Here is a 27,999-nt window from a genome sequence, read left to right as displayed (position 1 = left end):
AATACGCTTCTAGAAAGCAGGATGTCTTTGATTTTCCTGTAAAAGGCTGTAAACAGAAAAAACCCACATGCTGTTTGGCATACTTGAAGTAAATCCCTCTGTCATCTTAAGAGAAATAATACTTCTTAAAATTATCATTTCGATTATACCATTAGCTTCTTCAGTGTTATTGGTAACTAGTTTATTCAGCAAATACATTCACAGACAACATTTTATGACAGTGCATTATTGCATTTCTTTCTTATAAGATAGTGATGATCAGGAAAGCGAATACAGAGACAGATATTCTTTCTGTAGGTATTCTGGACAATTTCAAAGTATTTGAGCTGTGTTACCTAAGCAAGACTGCCAGACTGAGATTACTGCATACAAGATCTCTTAAAAAAAAAAAACAACCTTAAAAAAATTCATTTCACACCAAATACCATGTTAAAAAAGTGTACATTTTATTTAAGGGAAGTAACCAAGTATCAGACGTATGATAACTGATTTTACAAAAGCTCTTGTATTTGCAAGCTGAAAATAAAACACAAATGTTTCGTATTTTACTTATTCTTTTCTTATGTTCGCCAAGTGAATAAATACCAGTACAGAGAGTACATTCCTTCGTTTTACTAGAAAAGAGACATTATGCTGTAAAGTTTCATGTTGAAGGCAAATGGTTATTTTACATTTCAGTTACCCAGAAGAAAATTTTATGGTCTCCTCCAACTGCACATAATGGAAGAGTTCTATGCCATGTCAAACCAGATCCTACAGCTGCAGTGCCAGTAAGAATGGGCTTTCAAAAAAAAAAAAGGGAGAGAAAGAAATATCAATACAACGTACCATATAAGTGATTTCTATACCACATATACCAAGTTGTATAGTCAAATACAGTTTAAATACAACAGAAATCCAAATGAAAAATCTGATTAGTTCCAGTATCTACTTACTACATTTAAGTAAGATACAGCACAATATTCCATGATAACAAATTGTTTCAGCTATTTTCACTATTACTATTTTAAAGGCATGCTTTCAAACTTAGAAACCTTTTCTAATGAAATTAGTTCCTGTAATTTAAGCATACTCACAACTACTATGTTTGGAGGTAGTATTTTTACTGTAAGCATTACAAATGTATACTAACTCCAACAAAACCAAAATATTTCCTATGCTTTGTGTTCATTGTCTCTAGATACATTTTTATTCATTATTTAAAATAGAATTAGTTTAAATCTGTAAATTACAAAAAAAGCTGTTTTTAGCCTCTTTAGAACTAGAAATACTGAAAAATTTATTAAGTAACAGGTTAAATGTGTTTTTATTCCCCTTAGCACTGATAAGGCAAAGCAAAATAAAACATACAGATGATGCAGCTTTTAAAATAGCAGGTTAAGTCTGGTGTGATTTTTTTTTTTTCCCTTAGCATGATGAAACAAAACAAAATAGGTAGACCAAGCAGCATTTCTGGAGGGTTTGGGCTAGTTTTTAACTGTGGCTTTTAACTATTTATAAGGCTAATTTGAAGAGAACAGATGTAATTCCAGTCAAAAGCTGAACTCAAAAGTTTACCTGAGGATGTCCTAAATGATGAACAAGCAGTTGAGTAGTTGTCTTTCCTGGATATCCAGTGGTTGCAAACAGATTTTCACTCACTTGGGACCACCTATGAATAAAATGAACATACTTTTCAAATAACCCTTAGCAGACTATCAGAAGTGCACACAAAGTGGAGTTCTCTCCCTTGTGACTGTGTGATGCTGTCAAATATTCCACTAACACCAGAACAATAAATTCAGAGAATTGGCTTGTAAATTATTCACCACCCACAACCCTATATGCATGTTATTATAAAACAGAAAAAAATCATGGGAATGTTACACATATATACTAAATGTAGGTAATTCACAAATTTTAAAGTTTATAGACCAGATCACCCTAAAAATTATTTAAGTGAGACACAGCCAGGTCCTTAAACAAACTACTCTTTGCATGTACACCGATTTATATAGACTAAAACCACAGAATAGAGACAACAGTTATACCTGAATAATCTGGCTCGATCAACATGGACAGGTCTCTTATCCTGTGGATAACTAAAACAGACATTCAGGGTAAAGAACTGTTCTGCAAACAACTACAGCTCATGCAATAAGTATCAAAAGCATGTACCATTTAACAGTGAAGGGGACACATTGTCTACTCTCTGTGAAGAAGCTGAGGCAAAACAGAGCACTCCTGCAGCTTATGTCTCAATTTGGAGTAGGAAAACTGAAATAGTTATCCAGTTTATTATGGTTCAATAATTAGGTATCTATGACTTAGAATGAAATTTTAACAAACATGTAGAATTTACAGTGAGAGGTAAACAGTAGTGAGGTGCTGTATCAAATGGACAAAAAGACAATGTTCTCTTTATCAGATAAAAAAAAAAGAATGCCAGGGGATGTTCTGTATTGATTTCATAATTCCTGAAATTTCACTTTCAATTTCATTTACTGAATAGGTGATATAATACACAGTGCATTCAAGCAAAGCAGCCACATCTCATCATGTACTGTTTAAGAGAATAACAAAACCTATGTCATGTGTATAAAAATACCTGGAGCAAGTGATATCCCAGATTAGCCAATCACTTCCAGCAACTGCTCCAATTTTAAGAGTATTTTTTAAACACCAGTCTGCTGACATCAGGGGTGTTTGTTCACACTCTAGCGACAGAATGGCTTGCTGTGTAATTAGATCATAGAATCGTATTGTTCCATTCTTCTCTGCTACCATCAGCTGTTAAAGAGAAATTAATAAACATTGTAAACTTAGCACGTAATGAGTCTTAATAATTTTGTCAGTACTGTTTAATATCTTCATCAATGTCATACACAGTGGGGTCGAGTGCACCCTCAGCGAGTCTGTAGAAGTCACCAAGCTGAGTGGTGCGGTTGACATGCCTGAGGGATGGGATGCCATCCAGAGGGACCTGGACAAGCCTGAGAAATAGGCTCGTGTAAACCTCATGAGGTTCAACACTGCCAAATGCAGGGTGCTACAGCTGGGTTGGGGCAACCCCTGGTATCAATACAGGCTGGGCGGTGAAGGGATTGAGAGCAGCCCTGCTGAGAAGGACTTGGGGGTACTGGCAGACAAAAAGCTGGATATGAGCCGGCAATGTGCTCTTGCAGCCCAGAAGGCCAATTGTATCCTGGGCTGCATCCAAAGCAGCGTGGCCAGCAGGTCGAGGGAGGTGATTCTGCCCCTCTACTCCGCTCTGGTGAGACCTCACCTGGAGTACCGCGTCCAGCTGTAGAGCCCTCAGCACAGGAAAGACATGGACCTGTTGGAGCAGGTTCAGAGGGGGGCCACAAAAATGATCAGAGGGATGGAACACCTCTCCTGTGAGAACAGAGTGAGGGAGTTGGGGTTGTTCAGCCTGGGGAAGAGAAGGCTCTGGGGAGACCTTATTGAAGCCTTCCAGTACTTAAATGGGGCTCACTGCAGGGGGTTTGGACTAGATGACCTTTAAAGGTCCCTTCCAACCCAAACCATTCTATGATTCTACTCTATAGCAAACCTAGCATACTTTCAAGAAATCTTAATAATATTAAAATAGGTACAATTTTTCATTTTGTACCCTAAAACATTCTCCTGAACACTCTTCCACCAATAAATAAAAAGCACTTTAATCTATACTACTGTCACATTGTTATACATAGTGATTACATTATTTTTCTTTAGATATCTATGTATATAATTTTGGTGCTTAGAAGCACCAGTTCTTAACCACAGATGCACTGTGCTTTTAGAATTGTAAATCAAAAAGTTACTCTTCTAGAATGAAATTTCAAGTTCCTGTTCTGACTACAAAAAACTGACTGACAGACATAGTGCTGTACAAGGAAATAACAATATTGATCAGTGTAATTGTAGAATCTGGATTCACACTTACTGAATTTATATGCTATCTCTTGCTTCATCCTGTAACAGTTTGCAACAGATTTTATCTGAACTTTTTTGATTAAAGTAATATCTTCAAGTAGTTGTTTATTAAGTACTGTACAAAAAGCTTTCTGATTAAACGATGAAAGAGCTTTTCTCCATGAGGAGACAATGGTTCTCAGATAGTAATGAAAAATAATTAAGGAAGGCAAAAACTTTGCCTTCCAAAAAAAAGTTTGTTTGGAAAAAGAAAGCTGTCACTAAAACATGCTCTACTGCAAACTAAAGGCGCAATAAGCACTTTGACCTACAATAAGCTTTTTAATAACCATTGGCCTCTGAAGTTTTACTAGCTTTTTGAAGGGGGTTTTCTTTAAAAAAAAATAAAATCCTGTGCCTACTCTTTGATAAGGGTCAAAGAAAAGACAAGATAATATGATGTAAGATTGGTGTCGCATTGCAATGCTTTTGGGCTAATCTAGTAATTTTGTTTGCTTACAAAGTTGCCCAGTAGCAAAGAGTAGCAAACACATTCAGTTGTGATACCACCTGAATCAACAGTTTTCCTAGTTTTCTTAGGAAGGACCGGATATTGATATTGGTGGAAAGTATGGTGAGAATAGAGATCCTTCTTCCCTATTGCTATGTAAATATTTTGATACCTTATTTGACTGCTTTTCTCTGTTTAAAGTGTGTGTTTTTGTGGCAATCTGAACAACTATTTGGAGCTGCTTAAGGCAGTTATTGATTGGCACAACAGGAATAATAAATCCAAGATTGCAAGGACTAGAACATTAATGAAGCTGAACATTTTGGTATATATCAGCTGATTAATCCTCCCCAGTACAATAAACAGATAAGTATAAAATCACAGTTTATTGATTTGTTTTGATTCTTCAGCACATATTTCATAATAGTCCATGCAAGAACAACAACAACAAAAAAAATCCCTTGCTAACTTCAAAGAGATTCTTTTCAAAATTTGGCATACTTTATAAGAGTCTCTGTTATTGGTGAACCATGTTACCATGACTGAGAAAAACATGAATTTTTCTCTGGTAATATAAGTTAATATGCCATCAGCAGAATAGTTACCAACATTGTAATGATGTATATAATCAAGAAGGAATATTTCTGATGGGAGGAGTGAGGGACTGAGGGTAAAACGATAAGAATGAGAATTCATTTACAGTGACTTCACGTTAGCAGATCCAACGAATACCCAGTTAACAATGTACAGTATCTCCCCAAACGTCAATCCTACTACAGCATCAAAGATTCATAGTTCAGGTAAGTCCACCCTCCTGTTATTTTAAAGGTGATGAGGGTGAAGAGCTGGAACACACAACCTTAAAAGCCTCCTCAGGATGCCAGCAAACACTCATTCCAGGAGAACGTAAAACAAAATGGGCCTTCTCATTTCCTTCCAAATCCCAGACCCTAAAGCAACAGAAAAAAAAAACCCAATGTATTAAACTATTTATTGCCATTTATATACATTAACTTTCAGTGCCTCTATACATTCACAAAGGAAGTGACCACATGAAATAGTGTTTGTGCTTTATCACTTCAAATAGTCAGTAAGAATCAGTGCTGAAGATAATGTATTTTAACATTGATAAACTAGGCTGAGCCCCCATTTAAAAGGGCAATATCCAAATAATTTGACAAGTTTATCTGTCTAGACATGGTATGTAGGTGATTCGTTCCCACTTTATTCATAAGTCAACACTACAGCCTTTGTACTATACCATAAATAACAGAGACAATACAAAGCAGGAAGGTCAGTGTTGGTCTAATACAAGCAACCTAGCGTGAAGTACCAAGCAACTTAAAATCATCCACATTACCATGTAAAGGATAAGACCATGCACTAAAGTATTTTGCTTGTCTAACAAATGCATTTCCATTTTTTCCCTGGTAAGACAAGATTGCATAATGGAAATAAAAGAAAATAAAATGAAGCTAAGGCAAACAAAAGGGTCTATGGCAGAGGTAACACTAGCCCACAAAGGATCGTGGCAAGCTTTCAACAAACAAATCACATGTGCTAGTTTAATCTTTTCCTTTAGAAGCACTTACAGTACATATCAAGCAGTTTAAAAAAAAATTTAAAAATTGACAATATTTGGGCAATATGGATTGATAGGGAAGTGTATACTGAACACCAAAACTAGGTTAGGTGATGAGCGAGTTTTCTTTGGATGCACTCGATAGGAGTGTTAATAAGCCATGAAGCTACTTAATTTATAAGATGCAACAAAACCAAACGAGACTATTTTACCTCACAGCCACTGCTCAACTGCCTCTTTTCCTACAAAATCAGTAGCTCAGTTGTAGGACAAAGACATCACAGTTTTGAACATCAGTCTGAACCACAAGGCTGCATACTATTTATATGCATTTTCACACCCAAACACACATATATCCTTCCTCCCTGACACATAAAACCATAGAAACAGCCAATTTTTTAAGCAGTGTTCTGCCCAGTCTTTTGAGTTAGAGTGGCTATGTACTATTATTGTTTATTCTAGAGGATTTTTGCTGACTTCCTCCAGACTGTTTTTAGTTTATATCTCACCAGGGTGCTTAGAGCCTTATATTTAAGAGATTTCAAAAAACTCTTAAATAATACATCATAAGTCTAGACAAAATATATGGGAATAAAGTAAATATATTTAATGAACAATGTTGTTTTCTTATGCCAAACCACAACAGATCAAATATTTGTTTTCCCTGTAGAAAACGCAGCGTCTCTAATCTTGAAGGATCAGTGTCCTTATTAAAAAAAGTCAAAACAAAAACCTGACAACAGTTTAAAAAATGAAATATCTACTTGATTAGGTAATTTAGAAACATACAATACTTTCTTCTACTGCCAAAAATTTTGCCTTGTAGATTTGTCCAAGTCAAATCAACACTTTCCATGTGTATTTACTGTGCAGGGAGAAAATTATGATATAACAGAAGACGGTGAATCATTTTGGCCAAAGGAGCATGCCATCATGTTTCCTTCCCTGAAGTGAGTGAGGTTATTAGGTGTTGAGACAGAAATTTATGCTTTCTACCTCCCTAACTTTGTTATTTATAAAATGACAAAACTGTATCTGTTACTTTGTAAGAATGGTAAGATTGTTAGTAACAAACAGTATAGGAGGAAAGAAAAAAGGATAAATGCCCCTCTTTCTTCTTTCTTTATTGATAACAAAGATGGTATCATTTAGTTTTGAAAAAACAACCCCAACAACAAACCAGGCAAGACTATCAAAATAGATCCTTGTCGGACTGCATCAAGTCCATGCTGGTATGGAAGTTTACAATTACATATGTGTTCAATTAACTCTTTTCAATATTTCTTTGTGACTAACCCAAGTAAAAAATGTGCAAAGACCAAAAATTAGCCAAACTGAATTTCAGTTACTCAGTAATTGTAACCAAATCAGCTACAGATGCTAAAACAACCCCTCTAGTTTTGTCCACATTCCTATCATGTAAATCAATCCAAAAAGACTGAGCATTTTGCCTCCCGTTCAAAGTCCTTGAAACTTTTCTAATATTACCATGATTTTATACCAAAGCAAACTAGTGTCTACTTTTCTCCAAACATCCTTATTTTTTGTAACCCTGCTATGTGTCACCCTCTTCTCCCTCCTTCCCCCCAATCAACCACTGTTGTATAGACTTGTTATTGGGCTTGTGGTATTTTTTTGATATTTAAAAAAGCTTACACAATAAATTTAAAGGAGACAGGTTTGAATAACCACAGTTGAAATAAGGGCCAAAGTTTGAATAATATAAAGCCTCAAAAATAATATGTAATCTGCTCAGAAATTTATTATTTTTAAAGTAACTAAGAACTGAGAAATAATATGCTGCAGTGCTCACAAAATTTAAACTAACACAAAATACAGATAGTTGCAAATACTGTTAAAGAAAATTCTTCAGATATTAGTACATTTCTCTTGTCACTCACATCCTGTGATTAAACAAACAGATGACAACGGCAGTTATCTCAAAGTGCAAAGATACTCAGACTGTGTGGGAACAACTATATTGTATGTCATATGCACAAATATGGATGATGACATGCTGCATATGTGCAGTAATTTTATCACATAATGGACTTTTATTAAAGTTGGCAAAGCATTCATTAGAACATCTGAAAACCTGTCTTATGGCAGTGGAGATGATCCTTATTTTATATTCTAACCTTCTGAATTCTGAATAATTCTAACTAGAGAGCAAAACCAAATCCTAACTGAACAAAGCCCATCATTTACAATAGTAAAAGAAAAAAACTCTATTGCAACCTTCAGGTGTTTTTCAAATCCCCAGAAGATGAAAGTAAAAAAAAGTATTCTTTTAACATAGGATTTCCAACAATTTTAGTGAGTGGGGTGGGGGCTAGAACAAACCTTGACATCTGATACCATTCCCAACCACAAAGCATGATCAGCTATACCTGAACCATTACTCACAGATTACTGTCTGACCTACTCTTAAAAATGTCCAGCATGTTTTTGGTTTTTTTTAATAATATCTAACTTTAATACACCTCACTGATGTTTCTTTATATCTCCATCTGACATCTTCCACGTGTGAGGAAAATACTATCACCCTGGAAAAGCTTAGAGGACTATGGAGAAGGAAGAGATTCCTGTTACAGAGATCACACAACAAAGTTGTTCCTCACTGACCACAACAAGTGAGGAGAGGAAGATCTCAGAAAAAGAAAATGGAAGTGCACAGATGTCGTGGTTTAGCCCCAGCCGGCAACTAAGCACCACGCAGCCGCTCACTCACTCCGCCTCCCACACAGGGACGGGGGAGAGAATTAGGAAAAAAACCTCATGGGTTGAGATAAACACAGTTTAATAGGACAGAAAGAAAGAAGGAAACAACAATAATAATACCAACAAAGGAATGTACAAGAACAAGTGATGCCCAATACAGCGATTGCTCACCACCCAGTGATCGATAGCCCATCCCCGAGCAGTGATTTCCGCTCCCCAGCCAACTCCAGTTTATGTACTGGGCATGACGTCATATGGTATGGAATATCAGTTTGGCCAGGCTGGGTCAGCTGTCCCAGCTGTGTCCCCTCCCAGCTCCCCGTGCATCCCCAGCCTCCTTGCTAGCAGGCCAGCACAAGAAGCTGGACTGTCCTTGACTGCTCAGCAACAACCCAAAACATCAGCACATTATCAACAGTTTCTCATCCCAAATCCAAAACACAGTCTCACACTAGCTTCTGTGAAGAAAACCAGCTCTATCCTGGCTGAAACCAGGACAACAGATCAATTAACACTGTGGAGAATACAACCAACACTGGCCTTGTCTCAGGTCTTCTGCCAACTCCATATGGAGGTGGTTATCAAAGATCCGAAGAGAATACTACGTAGGACATGAAAGAACAGAAGGCTGAAGTGGATTACCGAAATCCCCTGTAGCTATTCAGAAGAAGAGAAAGGTGTAATATTAAGGATAATTTCTAGTAATTGATTTTGTTTTGCTGACAAAATAAAGAATTTAAGTTTTTATAAATCAGGTAATATAATGTACTGCCCAACTAACAGTTCACCGCTGCAGAACTAGGTAGCAGAACTCCCTAATCAGCACACTGTGAAACAAGCCACAAAAGTGGTTGCAGTGAGAGAAAGGGGAAATTCATCTGGGGTGCCTAGCACTTGAACTATCTCCTGACTCAGCATAGAGTTTCCTAAATCTGTGCCTGTAGAGCATTTCCTTCACTTATTTTTGATCCATGAAATAAAAGCCTTTTCATAGAGTAATGTGTAAATACTCTTTCAGAAAGCTGACCCATATTCACCATTTTGTTTTGGTGGTCAAAGGAAATGTCAATGTTACTAACTATTACTAAAGAATTAGTAATTAGTGTCTTTTAGATTTTGGCTTAAAATCCATGTTACCCTCTAGCTTCTTCTAATATCTACTTGGATACGCAAGCATTGATTTATTTTTCACTGGTAACTGTGGGATGTAATTCTGATTATCCCCTGCAACGGTGGTAGAAGTAGGAGAAGCAGGGGAACTGCACATGTATGTTCACTACTATGGAAGCATCTCAGCTGACTGTACTTTTCTAATAAGCATTTCAGAACATGCACACTCAGAAAGAGGTCTAAGAAATACACAGTGCTACTTACTACTGAAAACCCCCTGAAGTTATCTAAAGCAAAGCCAGAGACTAAGCAGTGTATTTGCAAAAATGTGAAGCTTCAGCTGTATCCTTTCAACCAAAGAAAAATTAGCTGTTAAGCGTTATCAGCTTATTGTTTCCCATGAAGACATAAAACTATATGCTTCTGTGGGCTGACTGTTACTGAGAAACTCAATTACAATTCTGCCAATGAATTTCTAAAATACAAGGTAACTGCTACACAAATCTAATGCAACAACTTCTATTTAGAACAATTTATAGGCTAGACTAAATGCTAGGACTGTGTGACCCTTAACGTAAGTCATAATGCGTCACATGGGAAATAGCTACCATTTCATCTGCATATTTTGAAGACTCCCCAACTAATGTCTTATTCATCCATACTTAAGACCAGACTGAAATAACATTCCAAATATTTGATTTGGAAAGTGATTTTTTTTTTTTTTTTTTTTTAAGCTGACTGGATCCTGTAACAGGAGACCAGTTAATACTTGCATAGTGACTGTGAAGGACAACAGAAGCTGTTGGTTAATACTTGCATCATAGCTGTAAAGTATAACAGAAATTGCGTAAAACTACATTTGGAGGACAAACAGAGATGCATTCAAAAAATGTGGAATGTCAAAGACTAGACACTGGGAAATTCTATCACAACAAACAGATAAAGACAGAACAACATGAAATAAGATACCTTTTAAAAAAATTTTGGCAAAACCCCATAATTTAGTGCACTAGGAATGGGAAGATACTTATTCCTGCCTCCAAAATTATATTTTATTTGTGAGAATGACAACTTTTCAATATAGCCAAAACCTGAAATTGAATTAACAAGGTAAGGCTCAAGTGCAACAAGTGCTGGCAACACATTAAAGAGACAAAGAAAAGCAAACAAGTTACCATTGGCTTTCCTTCATATTGTCTAGAGAAAGACCTACACAAAAATAATTGAGACATGAGTACCACGTAAACAAATACATTACAGATTAAAAAACCTTAAAAACACGTGAAATGCTACAATAAATTTTGAGACTTTAGTTAAGCTAGTTTCCAGTGATATCAAACCTTTCTCCCAAATCCCCGTCCAGGGACCAAAACTGGCTGCCTGATGGAGCGGCATTTGCGCTATGTGCAACAGAGGAGGCAGTGACTGATAAATAAATTCACAGTCTTTCTCTATGAAGCAACATTGAGCCATGGCATAAGTCACTGAAGAGAACTCAGCAAGGAATCAAAGGGCAAGTACGTTCACAGATAAAGTGGGAGATAAGTCAACTGCATATTCTTTTCTATTACACACACAAAAAGAGAGGAAGATGATGTAGCTTAAGGACTAATGAAAAAAAGAAAAAAAGAAAGGGAGCGAGAAAGAGGCATGGGCAAGTCCTTTTCAGCTTTTTAAAATACAAGCCAATCCAGCATTTGATGATCATAAGAAATTGCCATGCTGCTATTATTAAGGGCCTGATACTGTCAGTAATCTTTCAATTCAATATGAGGATGCAGTACGAGGTGGTTATCAGTCAGACTGAATTAACCTTTTAACAGTCAGAGGTTATTTTTTAGCATGCATATGAGACTAGTGGGTTTTACCAGGATGGTATTTTGCATGAAATACTTCAAGAAACATCAGATGGTGTCAAAAACTACCAACAGTGGAGGGGTGTCTGTTATGCTTGTGCTGTTTTCCAAACATTTCCTATATTCTTTTTGCAGAGGCTTCGTTATGTATCAGAACAAAATCATTTGTAGATCTGAATCCCTGCAGCCTCCTATATTGTCTTTCAAAATCATAACAAAAAAGCCAGCAATATTTTTATTCCTTATGAGTAGTGCACAGGGAGTTGCACACAGTTCTCATTAGCGAAGTCGGATGCGCATGTTCCTACACATAATGCAAATGTTCAAAGTGTATAATGCTTTATAATTTTACGGAATGAAATTAAATATTCTTTAAAGCTATCCTAAAAGATTTTTTCTTATTCATTAAACATGCTCTTATGATACCAAGAAATGGACAAGCAAATTACTTTAATTACACATAAATATTATATAGTTTTGAAACTGACATATGAAAGGTAGATCATGAAGAAAAAACCCTAGATTTGAAAAGAAACAATTAGATTAAATCCAAGAGGTAATTTACTTTTTTTTTTCCTATCATGACCAAGTTTGGCTTTCAGCAGAATGTACAAATACCCTAAGTTGTTGGGGTTTTTTAATGTATACACAAGATATTTACTTTTATTTATTTTTACTTCAGTTGTACTCAGTATTAACATGTATGACATCAATAAAACTGATTCAAATTTTAGTTTAATATAACAGTAGTTATTTTAGCTATTTCCTCTGCCAATCTTCTACCATTTTCTTTAAATTTCACAATCAAACTTTAAAAATAATTTTATTTTCTATTTTTTAAGAAAGAGTAAAGCAATTATGAAATGAGTAAAAAAGTGAAACACAAGAAACTATCCTGCGAGTTCATCAATATTAGTTTACTATATATATTGTATAAAATAAGCAAAATTTGAAAATTACAATATCCTGCCAAAGATAGAAATTAACTATAAGCTTGTGAACAGCTTTATCTGTCTTGTAACATAGCCATCCTTGGGACAAAATGAAGGAAGTAATATACTGTATTTAGGACCCAGGATTTGAATTTTTGAATCAACTTTGCAGATGTAATTTTAGCTACAGAGATTTTTATCTTTAATAGAAATACAGTTGTGAGTAACTCTAACACGGTGGGTTTTAAGCGTCTTCCAAAGGTCTCTTCTTTCAGAAAAGCAATTCTTTTTAAGGTTATGTTAGTTTTGAGATTCTCAGTGCAAAGCATACATAAGCATACAGCATATTTACATACCAATACCTCTTCACTTGCCTATGAATGCACACAACACTTTTATTCACAACTACTTAACGTAGATGGCTACTGCAATTATTTTTATGCAACAGTATTTTTAATTCAGTTGTACCTCACAGCTGGGAAATAGTCTTGTGTTGTGAGATGAACAAGGCCAACAAAGACTATGTGCAAAAACCAAGAATTCCTGAATGACATAGCGAAATTTAAAGGTAAGAACATTGAATACATCACCACAGCCTCTTCAACCAGTATCTGACATGTTCTTACTTTTTCCATTCATGCATGTGGAGCATGAAGACTTCTAAAATTGAATTTAAAGGTTACGCTTTCAAAACTAATGGAAAATGCATTCCCTGGGACTTACCAAAATCATTCCTTACATGTTTGTATAAATTTTTACATACGGACACATTGTATTAAGACATTATTAAGATTGTATTAAGACATTATTAAGATAAAAAGTGGGACTCTAACAGAACAATAGTCAAATGCTCAAAACTTCATGTTTGTGTACTAATTGTTCTAGAACTTTATTCCAAAGGTATTAACAGATGGTGTATCCCGAGAACAATTTCAGGATAGAAATTCAGTAGAGAGAGAAGAATTATTCCTCTTCTTACATTACTGTTGAAGCAAATTACACAGTAAGTAAGGAATGATTTTGGTAAGTCCCAGGGAATGCATTTTCCATTAGTTTTGAAAGCGTAACCTTTAAATTCAATAAAAAGTCTTCATGCTCAACATGCATGAATGGAAAAAAATAAGAACTCAAGTAGCCAAAAAAAATCCTACTTACTTCCCATGGCTTTTAACCAAAGACTTTATGCTTTACTGCATAAAATGTCTTTCAGAGTTACTAAGTTGAAATCTTGATAGTATACATTAATGATATCATTTTAATTTCCTTTTAATTTAGTATTAATTAGACTACTGGTTTTAAAAGACTTCTCTTTCATCTCAGGAACACTGAGCATTTCATAAAATAAACAAAAAAAGGCCACACGTTCCAACAGCTCTTTGCTGAATAAGCCCAGTACTAGTTTAGATTTAATGAAGAAATCAAGGATAGGAAATAAATCGGAACAAGCTATGAATAAGTCATACATTTCTACTATTCATTCCTAATGATTTTGTTGGGAATATGGACAGATAGTCTATGGAAAATCTGACTACAGGTCAAAGTAGTATTTCTGAGTTCCTCAGGGGTGTTAAAATCACAGACCTTTTAGATTTTCAATTTATGTACAACAGAATAGCTCAGTTAAAGCTGTGATTTATACCCGTTGATGATCTACTCTCTACAAAATCTCAAACACAGAGTAATCATTTTAAGAGCTATTATTTTCTTTGCAGGTAGAAGACGGCTTGGGGGTAAAAGCAATTTTTCACTTGAGTACTACCTGGTCATTTATATAGGAATTGATATGGTGGTAACTTCAAAGAGCAAATATATAATTCATATAATTAGAGAAAAAACTAAAACAGTTCCTTAACCGAGACAAGTTTTGAATTATCACAGCCATTACAAAGAAAAGTCAAAGATTATGCTTCCTCAAGTCTCTTGCTGCTACTGCAATGACTTGCAAAGCCTGCATAGCTGCCCTACTGATCTCTCCGACTGTGAGCTGCATTGGAGGGATAAGAAGAGCAGCTTTAAAGTTTGTGTCCACTACTAGAAGAGGGGGATGGCGGACCTTTTGATAAGGAAAAACTCCTGTACTACAAAACCTTAACCAGTGTTTTTCGAAGTATTTAACCATGTTTCCCTTTTGCTTCCAGTTACAAATAACTAAATACATTGGTTTGAAGCAGCTATAATAATGGTACTATAAGCTGCCAGTACCAGTGTTGTTAGTATGGTACTGTCCTTCAGCTATGTAATGCTACCTCCTAGTAAGGCTTATATATTTGGGTAAGTGGACAGGTTCACATACATATATTGGTTTTAAACTTGACTCATGTCATGACAGAATGGATAGAGAGGGTCTGTACAGTTCAATGCTGAGCTACGCAGGTCTTCTTTCTCCTATTCTCATGCCTTTTATTCCTGCCTCAGCAGGAAGAATTACAGTGTACATAATGCCAAGACAGAACAGTTTTCTTCACATTGTATCTAGTTAGTTCAAAATGTTGCTTTGAAAAAAGACAACCTGCAAGACACAACAAAAAGCCAGTCCACAACTTGGTTAACAAGACTAGTCCACTTGCTGTTTTGTTAGTGGACTAGTCTTGTTAGTGGGCTATGAAAGCCCATTAAAAATATATAAAGAAATAAATGCTTATTTATTTAAGCAAGCGCATAAAGCATACACACTGAGAAAAAGCCAAATACTACTGTTTCATTAATGGATTTAACAAAATGCATACCTGCAGGTGTGATCATCACTTACACTTGCAACTTCTTGACCTTCTTTGGGAGCAAACACCAGATCATTAATGTAATCTGAGTGGCCATCAAATGTCTGCCAACCAGAAAAAAGAAATACTTTTACCTTAGAGCTGACTGTTCCATCAGTCTACAATGTATTTAATAGATCCACTACAGGAAAGATGTACCAGTGTTAAGATAAAGCTATCATTTTACATGGAAGGTAAAAAAAGTACTTATCAGTAACTGGAGTTCTTTAAAATATCTAATTCATGTGTAGATTCATACTGTTAAGTGAAAGGACCCCCCACTATTTCTTGCAGTTACCACAGAGGTCAGCTTGATGCTCTTGTTTAACAGAGATCAGTGAATCGCACCAGAACTTTTTATCCTCCTTTCAACCACTGAATTTTGAAGGTAGAAGATAATAAATCCAGAAAGAAAGAGAAGAATGAGCAGGAAGTGAATGTATGCATGATCTACATATCTTAAAGAACTCTCATTACGGGTAAGTAACTCCTAGCTTTGAACAGTAGTTTTTACTAGAGGTTCCTGCAAGCAGCAAGAGAGGTTTTTCCTGAAAGAGCAATAAACCAGCCACTTGTCTAGTATATGCCCTTTTCTAAGCAGTCAGCACAAATTGCCGAAGAGGATATGTCCACTAAAGATGGCAGGCCAAAAGGCTACCTTTAGAAAAACAAACAGTGAAAAAACTCTCAGTGAAAGAAGATGAAACAGAAGACAATGCACACTGAAGACTTTAAGAAAACCAAAAATGAGGAACAACAGTACAAGCAAAACCAAGCAAGCCATACAACACCTTAGCAATTAAGCACAATTTCTATTAAACATTTGAGAAGAACACAGTGCTTTGTGCTCCCTGCTTTATATGTTGTTGTGCTGAAGAGGAAAAAATGGGGTATAGTGCACACTCTTCTTGTACTGTGAATAAATAGATGATCCATTCTCAAATAACAGGATAGGAGCACTCATGGTGTGAATGTACATGTGAACCGTCACTCAAAAGGAAACATTTACAGTTTTATCAGTCAGCACAAAGTAATTTCAAAGGGAACCTCATTACTGTGTAATTGTTCTTGCCTGAAGCTTCTTAATCATGACATTTTTATTTCAAACTACTGACAATAACTTAATCTATAACAAAAACCAATGTAGCAGCATAGCTTTTCTGAATAAAAGCAAAAACCCGGTTTTAGTAAAAATTAAAAGTTAGATTATTTTTACGTATTTTTAAGGCTTTTTCAGCTATCTTGGCAATAATACCAAAACACCTTTTTTACTCAATTCTATTAAGTGTTTTGTACATATCTACAGACATAAGTAATCTATTGAGGTTTATGGTATCCTCAAACACTTAAGTGAAAAAACTTATACACATTTAGCATTAAGCAAGCATGTAAAACTCATCTAATTCAGAGTCCAGTCAAAGTTTAAAGTACATTCAAATTCATTCACATGGGGGCTAGGTATGAATAAATCATCTCTGGTCTCATTAGAAAATCAGTAGCCAGTTAAGATACTGGTTTGCTCCATCTGAGGATTTACACCATATTTTCTCTCATTAACTACATCTATGGTCTGTTTGACAGAAATCTCACTTAAACTTTTATGCCAGGCACACATCCTTGTGTAGATGTGTCTGTTACTGTTCCATCCTCTTCAGTCCCACTGATTAAGTCTCATGGCATAGCTGCTCTTGTTTTGCCCAGCAAGGTGTCATGAAAAGGAGACAAAAATATCCTCTGGATAATAGCATGTCATGGAGAGATTGCAGAGGAAAACATGGTCAAATGAAAACAACCAGTTCCGCAGTTTTCTGAAAGGAAAACACACTATCTGTTCTCTAAATGTAGCTATTCTGAGGAACAAATGCAGAACTGATTAAAAAAAATATCTCTCAAGTATGCACAATAACTAAATACCCCTCTCTAAAAAAATTTATGAATGCTTCATCAATTCAATACAGAAACATTTTCAGCAGCCAACTTAATTTTTTCTAATAGCTCATAATTTTATTAAAACCTAGTGGATTATACTAGAACTAATACATCCTAAGATGATGCTAAACTATTTAGACAGAAATGCCAAGTCTTTTGAAAATTTTCAGCATTCTGAATTCAAACATCCTGCCTCATTTTACTTCTACTGTTCTGATGAAATATGCTTTTTATTAAACAGAATTTGAAGCAGGAGAAGGAAGCCACAATTCATTTCCAAGTGAAAACCTCAAAAGAAGAAAAAGATTTCACGAAGATCCATCAGTCATATTTTACCTTTTGTTTGTTGTTCTGGGCTTGATCCAACCCATAAATATCGGATTAGTTGTGTTGACAAAGTAATGGAAAACTCAGTATGCTTCAAGTTTCTTGTTGATAATTACATCAAGACAGTTTTTCCACTGGGAAAACAGAGTAAGATTACTCTGTCTATCCCTCCTGAAGCAACACATACTAACTGTTTACTACAAAAGACAAAATGTTCAGAGATTACATTTTGACTGTAATCACATACTTCCTTCAGCTTTGTTTGCACATTTTGTACCTCTCCTGAAAATCCCATGTGTAAAGTGTGTACCGTACAATGGATCAAAGACTTCCATGTGTTCATCGTGAGCTCAACCTCAAGTTTATGAAATAGCCTTTCTGAGGTATCAATTGACTATTACTAAGAAACCACTGTATCAAACTTTATTGAAAGCCAGTTCAGCACAGGTCACTAAGTATTTGTGAACATCAGAGATTTTGTGAATAGAATTAGGTGTTACTTTTTTCTTGATAAGAAGTATGTAGGTATAAGGTATTCCTATATAAGGAATTAAGATGGTTACCCACAGAAAGTATTTTCCACACTTTTTGTCCAAAAAAACCCCAGAAGATAGTGTCAAAGACAACATTACCACCAATATAAACACACTAGTCGTCATTCTTCCTTTTCACTAATTAGTTCCTCACTCTCAGGTAAAAATGTGTATTTTTAGCTGTTTTCTGATTATTTTCAACGTTAGACCAAGTCTGACCCAGTAACAATATAGATTTTTACTTTTTCCTCAGTCTCAGTACATCCTTAATGAAGTTTACTTAGACTGTTAATTCCAGTGATGGAGCTGGCATAAACAGAGGTAATGGCTTTACTGTTAAATTCAAACCAACAATTCTAATTTGTATTGCATAAGCATCAAACGATGTTTAGGCTTCTGTAGTGTCAAAAATGAAGCAGCATCCATGGCATCTTCAGCTGACAAAAATTAAATTCTATGGTCCTTCTGTCTACATTAGACACTGGAGGAGCTTATTCATATCAACTGGAATCAAATAATCAAGATATTGTAACTGCTTGTTTCCTTCTTGGGCAAAATAACTTCTATACCTCCAGTACTTACAGGTGTGGCTGTTCAGCCTAAATACCACATTGTAATGTCCAGGACCTGTTGTATTAATGCTCTCTGATCTCTATACTCACTATCTCTCATAAAAATTATTCTGATGTGTTATTCAATGAACATACTTTTGCAGTAGAAGTTTATAACTGCTAGTCAAGAGCATTTTGTGTAGAAAGAAGTCCTAAGGGTAGATGAATTAGTTCTCCAACAAACTTTTTGTATGAAAAATAATTGCTATCTTAATGGAAATGTAAATGTGGCATTTCAAATTTATTTCTAGGCATCCAGTCAAAACTGCTATGTAATAAATTCCCCTAAATTAGAAGTGCATGTTTTAAAGTGTCATTTGTATTGGTCAGATACCAGAAAAAAATCTTGTCAGAACTGGGAAAACAATAACCCATGAAGAGAATTCTATTCTGTAAAAATAGCACTCAGCAGACTGTGCTACTGAGTTGCCCCCTGTGCTTCTCTGGTTGTAATACAGATAATGCATTGATAATAAGCTAGAAAAGAATCATCTCATTGGGTATATTCAAAATTACTGTTATTTTAGAAGTGTGTTGTTTGTAATCTCATTCTGATTCAGTAATAAACAGCTTACTAGAATTCTTCATTAGAATAAACGTGCTTATTTGAACTTGTATGTTAAAAGTTTAAGCTAATGACTTGTCAAAGATGTGTCTGTGTGAAGTTATAATACTGATTATTCCTCTGGAAGCAATTAGTTCCTAATGAACAAAATGGCAGATCCCATTGGTAATTCCTACTGTCAAATCTGGGCTGTATCCCACATCAATGTGTAGAGTCTGAAAGCTGGTGTAGACATGAAGTCTACTCTGGAAGGTATAGCAGAATACCTTTTGCTGAGGACCAGATGACATAGGGACAGGAAGTGGTATGAAAGTTATGAACTATCACAGCTGTCACATTCAGTTTTTGGCAAAAACACATAGAACTGTTCATCATTAATTAACCCGCAATGAAAATAATTAACAGCTTTCATATTTACTAAACATGTGGAAAAAACACGCTCATCCATGGCTTGAATCAGTGTCCATTGAAGTCAAGAGACTTCTCATTGATTTTAGCAGACAGTCCATCAGGTCCTTTATTAATCCAAAATAAATAAAACCATTAGAATTTAGATGCTGAACTGAGCTGAATAGAGCCTGTAGTACCAGATTCATCCCCACATTTTATTATTTCCACTTACTAACCATCCATCATCTGCACAGTTATTAGTGATTTCATCCTTTCTCTCTTCTGTGTGCTTACAAACAGTTCTATAAATTTCTAACATTGCAATAGACATACATAATTAATAAGTAACTTTACACTCTGCTAAGAAGTTAAAAGATTTAATTCACAACTTAAAATTAAAGCCTGTTGTCTGCAATATCACAATACTGGAACATATCATATAAATATATAACTTTAATAAGGAATGACAGACATTAACTCACAAATAAACAGCATTAAGAACTTTTAGAAATGTTTTGTTAGAAGGGCCACCCAAGCTGATTGTAACTATGTCAGTTATCCCACTGCCTGGGTGACAAAGCCATGTAAGATGGCCAAACGTGAAAGAAGGAAATTAAGGGTATGAGCATGTGTGAAGTAACATAAAAAGTATTTTCTTTAAATAAAAGATGTTTTGTGTTTTAGTAACATCCAACTTTACTTCTTATACCATGCCTTTTTTCATTCCATTATCAGTATGGCCACGTAAGTGACATCTACAATTCACTTCGTTTCCTTTTCACTCCTTTTCTCCTTTATACTAAAAACACAACTCTCACCAAAAGAGGCATTATATAAAAAAGAAGGAACACTCTCCCCCTATTTTTTAGTATTAATTAGCCTTGTTTATTCTTGGCTGAGACCTCAACAAAACAAATTCAAACTGGTTAGCACAAACATCTAATTAATATGAGTACCTGGACTGGGACATTGTTTCAAAGGCAAAATTTTGAAGAATACATACACATCCAAGTGACATAAGAGTTGACATGTCTTGCAAAAAAAAGAGATCTCCAGAAAACCAATCTTCAGCTTATAAAGAGAATACAGTATTTAGACCTGGCTTTTTTTATATTGCTTGTTTAAGAACACTACCATCTATACTGAAAGAAAGGGAAATGAAATTGTATTTGAAGTAGACAGTTCCTTTGTTTCTGTCTTAGAAATAAGCCAGTGACAGCCTACGGGCATGTTTAGTGTACCTGCCTGCAGTTATGTACTAAATTCAGTATTCTTTCTTTAAATTTTCTACTGTTTGAAAGAGTTGCTACCTCCAGTTCCCCATGAAAGATAAATTACTAAATTTGTTTTTCTCATAGAGGAGTCCAATAACCAACACCACATAAAATGTTACAGGTTTCTACATAAAGGAACTGTATCCAAGTTGAAATTCACCTGTAGAACACTCTGAGTATATTTTAGATGATCCATACACTTCTACTTGCTTTTCTTCAATTTGGTTAAATTGCTACATAAATACTTTTAAATCAAAAGATCACGTAGCTGATAGTTACAGTTATTCCCACATTAGAGACAGAAAGGTATATACAATACAACGATTTTCCCTAGAGATGATGGATATAGGATCTGGCACAGTTCAGTGCTCTCTCTCATACAGTACATTAAGCAAAATAGGCCAGAGGGGCAGTTAAAGATTAGGCTTCACTAAAGACTAAATAATTTTTTAAAAATAAGCTTAGTTGCCCTTACCTTAAATTCATTCTTGTCCTGCAAGTCTGAAGTAAATAGCCTTAACTTCCTATCAGAAGCCGCAGTACAAAACCTACACTCAACAGACAAAGAAAAGCCCTTCAGTCAATTAACACTGCAATAGTTGACTTTTTATCAGTTTCCCTTCAGTTTAAACCTGCAAAGTGACATGCAAAGGAAAATTCAGATTAAAAAAAAAAAACCCACATAAGCTTCTATCTTAATTTTTCTGCTTTTGCAACAAGCAGAGTTACAGTTGAAACTTATCTACAAAATAGCATGTGTCAAGTGCCAAGAATACTTTTTCATGGAAAGAAACACAAAACATTTTACAAAACTAAATCTGAATCATCTGAAATACCTCTCATAACTTCTTCCAAGGGAAGTTTCAGTGGCAGTTAAGCCACAGCACACAAAAAAGAACCCCATTATCAGCATTTTAAAATACCAAAACATAAACACATAAACCAATTTGTAGCATATTTTAAACAAAAGACTGTATAAAAATGCAGCAGTAAGCAACCATCATAATTTTGAAGAGGCTTACAAGCTTCTTTTGAGAACATTTTGATTCTTAAGTGCATATTTAATAGTTAACTACCTTTCTAGATTTATACCTCAACAGGTCTCACAAATAGCCTCTGACTTGCTCCTAAACACAGCCTATACAATGCAGACCATTACAAATAGCTTTATAAAGCAGGCCATTACAATAGTCTCATCCTTAGTAAAGTTCTTAAAGGAATTCCTTCTTCACTGATGTAGAAAGAAAGAACTAACTACATTTTAGGTCCATTAAAATAATGAATAAGGAAAACAATTATTTACTGCTAGTTCACTGGGGGGAGGGGCAAGAGGCACAAGAAACAGAACCAAAAAAACCAACAAAAGAATGACTCTAAGAATGAAAATGTTCTACTGAAGTGTTCAGAGACTTCGTCGGTGACTTCTAAAGGGTTACATTTCACCCATAAGCTTTAAATTTAGTCCAATATTAGGGCATTAGGAAAAACAGATAAGAGACAGGGATTCATTGTACTCATTTATTAGAAGTACCTTATCTGGGGAGGTAAAGCATCAAGTCTAGTTTCTGGACTCCATGCTATGGCATCAACTCTGATTCCATGATGAAAGGTTCTTAGTGTCTTATATTGCATGCCTTCCACTTCCGCATCCTCCTCCTATAGAAATATTGTAGTTAGCTAATTCAGAACAATGTCTTAATGACTCTAACAATTCAGACTGATACGAATTTCAAAGGCTTTCAAAATTACATGTTCCTGGGATCTTTTTAGCTTGTAACATGCTCAAAGTAAAAACCTGGAACATAAAGTATTAACCTGAAATATGTAAGTACTTAAAAATAAATAAAATTATTGCTGTCTCAAGGCAGAGGCCAATGCAGAGCGCAAAAATCAGATTTTTACATACAAAGATGCTGAGCCCGTTCTTTGTATAAGCAATATCCTCACAGATACAACTAAAGACACTTATAACAGCATGGTAAGTAAGAACACACTGCAGTGCGAAGAAACGAGAACAAAAGCAAGCACATCATTAAAGCTATCCTCTTTTGAAGCTGTTTTCATACTATGGAAAAATACTAGCACTTCCAGAACAATATTCTTCAAACAGCAGGAGCTAGAAAGGTACCCTCATCTAGCATGACATAAATTACTAATTTGTCTATTCTTCCCACTGGTAAGCACACTGGATGATGGGAAAGATGAAACAAGAGTTGGGGTTGTGGATTTAGTCAATCACTTGACCTCTTTAAAAGTTTTCAAAACATCTAATAGTGCACCTCAAAGGTTATTTCTACAAAATTTTCTCTATGTCGTGATTCTGCTTTGAGGTAAGGAACCTCTCTGTATGCCCTCTGCATAATGTAGAGGCTAGGAAGAACCTAGCTGAGGAAGCATGAAATTATCCAGAGTTTTTCAATGCTTCTTGAAGCAAGGAGCAAGAACACCATTTTCTTCCCCTACTTTCTTTACTTTACTTCCCCCTACTTCTCCTACTGGAGTCATTGAGATACTCAGTGGAAGGGAAGGGAGGATATGAAAATTATAGAAAAACTACCTTGTACCACTGGTTGTCAAAATTTTAATTAGTACATTATTAAGACCTACACCAGACACAAGATAAGAGGGTAATACAGATGACAATAGTTTCAGTTAGCACTAGGTGCTTTTCAGAAAATTTCCAACAATAAGACTTACGGGAATAATAATAATAAAAAGATCAGTTACGCTGTTATTCATATTAGATAAAGTACAAAATTAACACTGTAAAATAGAGGTGAGTTGAAGAAAAAAAGCTTAAAAACAGACTCCAAAAATAATTCCAGTTGTCTCCTATTGATTTTCAAGCATCTAGGCAAAAAAAAAAAAAACAAAACCCTAATTAAAAAAGTCTTATACAGTATAAAAATATGCAGTACACAATGGTTTACATTTTAAAAACTTTCATAATATGACAACTCTAAAAAATTTCAAAATAAGAAAACATATTTTACTGTTTCTAACAGTCTGAGAGTGATCTCTAACAAAAACAATTGAGAAAAGAAAAAAAAAATATTAGGTAATTATTTCTACCATCTTTCCTTAAAAGAAATATCTATAAAATTAACATAGAAATTTTAGTTGTAAAGTTGAAAGTACCTGTAACCTTTGGTGCTTTGCAGGCTAGCTGAAAGCCTTAGAAGATAATTTATTCTAAATAGCAAATGTACATAGAACAAATGTAACTGCAAAAAAAGAGCCAATTACCCGGTGATGATAAAGAAAAATGTACAGAAAATATTCAGTCACGTATTTCCAAAGTTGCACACTTAAGTTCTCAGCTGTCACCAACATTAGCAAGAGATACTAAAATGGGATCACTCTTCCACTAGAGCACTCCTGTTTTCTTTGCAGGGAGTGCAGTGACAGGACGAGAGGTAACGGTTTTAAACTGAAAGAGAGGAGGTTTAGAATAGATATTAGGAAGAAATTCTTTACTGTGAGGGTGGTGAGGCACTGGAACAGGTTGCCCAGAGAAGTTGTGGATGTCCCCTCCCTGGAAGTGTTCAAGGCCAGGTTGGATGCAGCTTTGGGCAACCTTGTCTAGTGGAAGGTGTCCCTTGCCCATGGCAGGGGGGTCAGACTAGATGATCTTTAAGGTCCCTTCAAACCCAAACCATTCTATGATTCTATTCAAAAGGAACTTTATGCCAGCAGGATGGTAATTTATAGCAATGTGTATTTTACTTATATACTTTTATATTTTCTTTAAAAACAAATATCCCAGACTTGTTAATGTAATAAACAAGTAAAATCCTCCCCTGATTACAGAAGGAGGGGAGGAAACAGGAAAGCAGCTAGGGTCTTTGTGTAGTAGAGGTGTTGGCCAAGTAAGTTTCAAGAAACAACTAATAAAATCAACAATAACACAAACTAACCTGAAATCTGCATGTCCCAACAACTACATAATTATTGCCACCATATGCAATGAGGGAACATGCATCTCCACTATCAAATGGACTGAATTTTACCACGTGCACATAGTCTTCACAATTCACAGTGTAAGCAGTGTTTCTAGTAGAATCTTGCTTCATTTTCAGTGAACTAAGTTAAGGTATCGTGAAAGTGATGTCTTCTCCAGGATGAAAATCTACATTCCTACACAGAAAGTATTAAAAAGCACGCATTACTCATTTGCATAAATAATGTAAAAGGTATTTGTGGCACAACAAATCAAAACTTCCTGTAACATCATATTTAAGAACACAAAAGCTGCACTTAAGCTCATTCTTTTTAGATGTAGCATTTAGTCTCATCAATCAAAAGATTAACTAATGTAACAAACATACAAGCAAAGCTGTCTCTACAGACCAGCATTAAGTATAGATTTTGTGCACTGCACAAGTGTACACATGATAAAAGTCACATACAGAACTTTTAAATTTTCAACCTAGTGACAAAAAATGATACATTACTACCTTCAAATTTGCTTTACTTGTGTATGTCTTTGAAGACTATATGTGTCTAACTAAAAGCAGAGTTAATCAAGGCTGCAAAACTGTAAATGAGAACACTATCATGCATGATAATTTAAACAAGGTTTCATGACTTAAGCCACCCCAACTGCAGATGGAGCACCTACACCTCTGTGTGCCAGAGAACTTATACTTTACTGTATTCAACCAATTTTCCAAGAAAAGCAGGTTCCTGTGCTAGAATACAAGAGGCTGAGATGCACAAGTGACTTCAGAATCACTCCTTTTAGTCCCAGTACAGAGTTGGCAGTAGTTTAAGCCTTTTGGGGAAATCAGACCTTTAATTACACACCACGTGGAAAAACAGCTTTAAATCTCAAACCTTTGACAGATTTTGCTGTGTTAACGATTTGAAGGTCTCAGCATCCAAGACTGAATGTTTTGCTTGGGAGCCACCCAGGTTTGACACGAGAATCACTGAGATGCAAAGCAGGTCTCCATGGTTGCAATGTTTATTCACTAATTAATGCGACAAACCACCACATTAACATAAATACTTTAGCCATATAACTTGTACAGCTATGTTCCTAAGGCCAAACGCCAATTTTAACCCTACCCAGAGTTCTCCGCCTTTAAAGCCTTCCACAAACACAGGCCACCAGACCAGCTTTAAGGTAAAATACCAGGAATGCTGTTAGCTTCATTCCTTTAGGAAATACAACCCGGGCAACTAAGCCGTGTGGGTGCCTGTTAACCCCCACGCCCCCCTCTCCCTTCAGGGCCCAGCTGCAACTCCTGAACGAAGCTGCCAGAGACTGTGTCGGCCCCACAGCGCTACCCGGTCCTCAGGCAAGGGCAAGGACCCGGGCTCGTCCGCACAGCGGCTAGGCCGGCCCGGCTCCCGGGTTTGACCGGGAGAAGCTCCGAGTTCCCCCTCACCCCGGGATGAGACACCCCCCCTACCCCCGCCTCACACGAACCTCTTGCGGCCCCAAATCATCCACCGGCACCGACTCTCCCGCCAACAGCTAGCAGCACCTCCCACCCCAGGACCAGCCACCCTGTGCTTCCGGGTCAACGTCTCCGGCTCTCTAATTGGGTCGCTGCGCAGGGTTTAAATTTAAACCGCCGGTGAGGGCAGTTAGATATTCACACCGTGTCACACGCAGGCCGCGCGAGTGGCTCTAGCCTCCCGGTCATACCGGTAGCGCCGCTAGAAAAGCAGGAGTGCCTCAGCCAGCCTGCAAAGGCCGTGGTCCTCCTCGGCAAACGTGGGGGTGCCGCGGCTTCGCCTTGCACCAGAGGCGGGGGAGCTGCGAAAGGCTGGACCGTGGTGAGGGGGGGGACCCTGAGGCGGCCATAGCCGGGATTTTTCAGCTAGGGGAGTGGGACGGGGGCTGCGGTGGCGGTAATGGTAACGTCGGCTCTTAGGGTTTAGGATCTGGGGCTTGTTCGGGCTGTTTCGCTGGGCGCTCGCTCCGAGTGACAGGTCCTGTGCCTTGGAAACCTCTCGGGTGGGGGAGGGAGAAACGCTTCCGGAGAGGTTTTTGTCTGCCCCACACTGACTTGCACTTGCCTTCCTGTTTCATCCTCTGTGGCCCGCATGTTTCGTTCATGTCAACGTAAAATACTAAAGTAGGTTATCCCCTTCAGACGTTTTGGAGAGTTAACTGCAGTTGCTGTTACAGTCTTGTTACCTGTTGTCTCCTGTTTTCCCTGCCCCTCTCCCATGCTTCATCATTTTTACTTATTGTACCAAACACCAAAAAAACCCCGCCCTGCTGTAGGCTGTGCCTTAGCTAGATGGAGTAAGGGGTAAGGTTGGTTTTATGTTCTGAAAGTAAACGGTATGGGTATTGCACCTGTACTGTCACTCTGGTGTTAGGGAACTGTGTTTCAGGACAGAACAAGTTTAAATGAGGGAGATTTTTTGAAGAGTCTCATGTATTTGTGTCTTGACAAATGCAAGAAGGTGAAAAAGACCAAAGCATGAAGTAGTCAAATTCAACACTGATACTCGTTGCCAAAGGAAATAGGGGAGATAATGACTTATGGGATGGGGGAAAAAAAAAGCCTATATAGGTAACAAAAGCATTTAGAGATGTCTTTGTTCATATATCTTAGAAATATTAAATCTGTTTCCTGGTTTAAAGCATTCTGATAGACACTGGTCTGAATGGATAGTGAATGCAGAAATTACAGAAGACACTCTCTGGGGCATTCAGACTGGCTGCTTTCAGAGACAAAAGACTGTCACATTTGTGATAACGTTTGTTCTTTTGTGTTGGCATAATGTACATGTAAGGGGTCTTCATGAATACGTCATATATAAGCGCTTTTAACCCCTTATCTTCATAGTTTCTCTGTTATTGTGAGGCAAGTCTTGCTAGACTTTTGGTTTAACGGGAAGTGTTTATTCTAGGAACTTGATCTGCCAGAAGGTGCAACAGGATTTGCACAGCTTATTGGAAGCTGAAAATGCACGTAGACCTCTTACATAGTTATATTAATTTTTATTTCTCTTAACTACGTCTATCTCCTACTCTAGACA

At 36.4% G+C, this 27,999-nt stretch overlaps 1 protein-coding gene across 1 annotated transcript; it reads right to left on the bottom strand.

The window, feature by feature from the left end:
• On the bottom strand, positions 1–25,067 carry NUP37 (nucleoporin 37; the record flags this gene model as incomplete). The annotated part of the gene is made up of 9 exons (XM_082010072.1): positions 1–781; positions 1,558–1,651; positions 2,031–2,081; positions 2,588–2,769; positions 5,268–5,358; positions 15,336–15,430; positions 21,470–21,542; positions 22,526–22,650; positions 24,912–25,067. 9 exons carry the CDS (start codon positions 25,065–25,067, stop codon positions 668–670), a joined length of 981 nt encoding a protein of 326 aa, XP_081866198.1. The 3' UTR covers positions 1–667.
• Between the last annotated feature and the right edge of the window lie 2,932 nt (positions 25,068–27,999).

The sequence above is a fragment of the Phaethon aethereus genome, assembly GCF_964289735.1.
Source record: "Phaethon aethereus genome assembly, chromosome: 1".
NCBI lineage: Eukaryota > Metazoa > Chordata > Aves > Phaethontiformes > Phaethontidae > Phaethon > Phaethon aethereus.
This window is presented reverse-complemented; position numbering and strand designations above follow the sequence as displayed.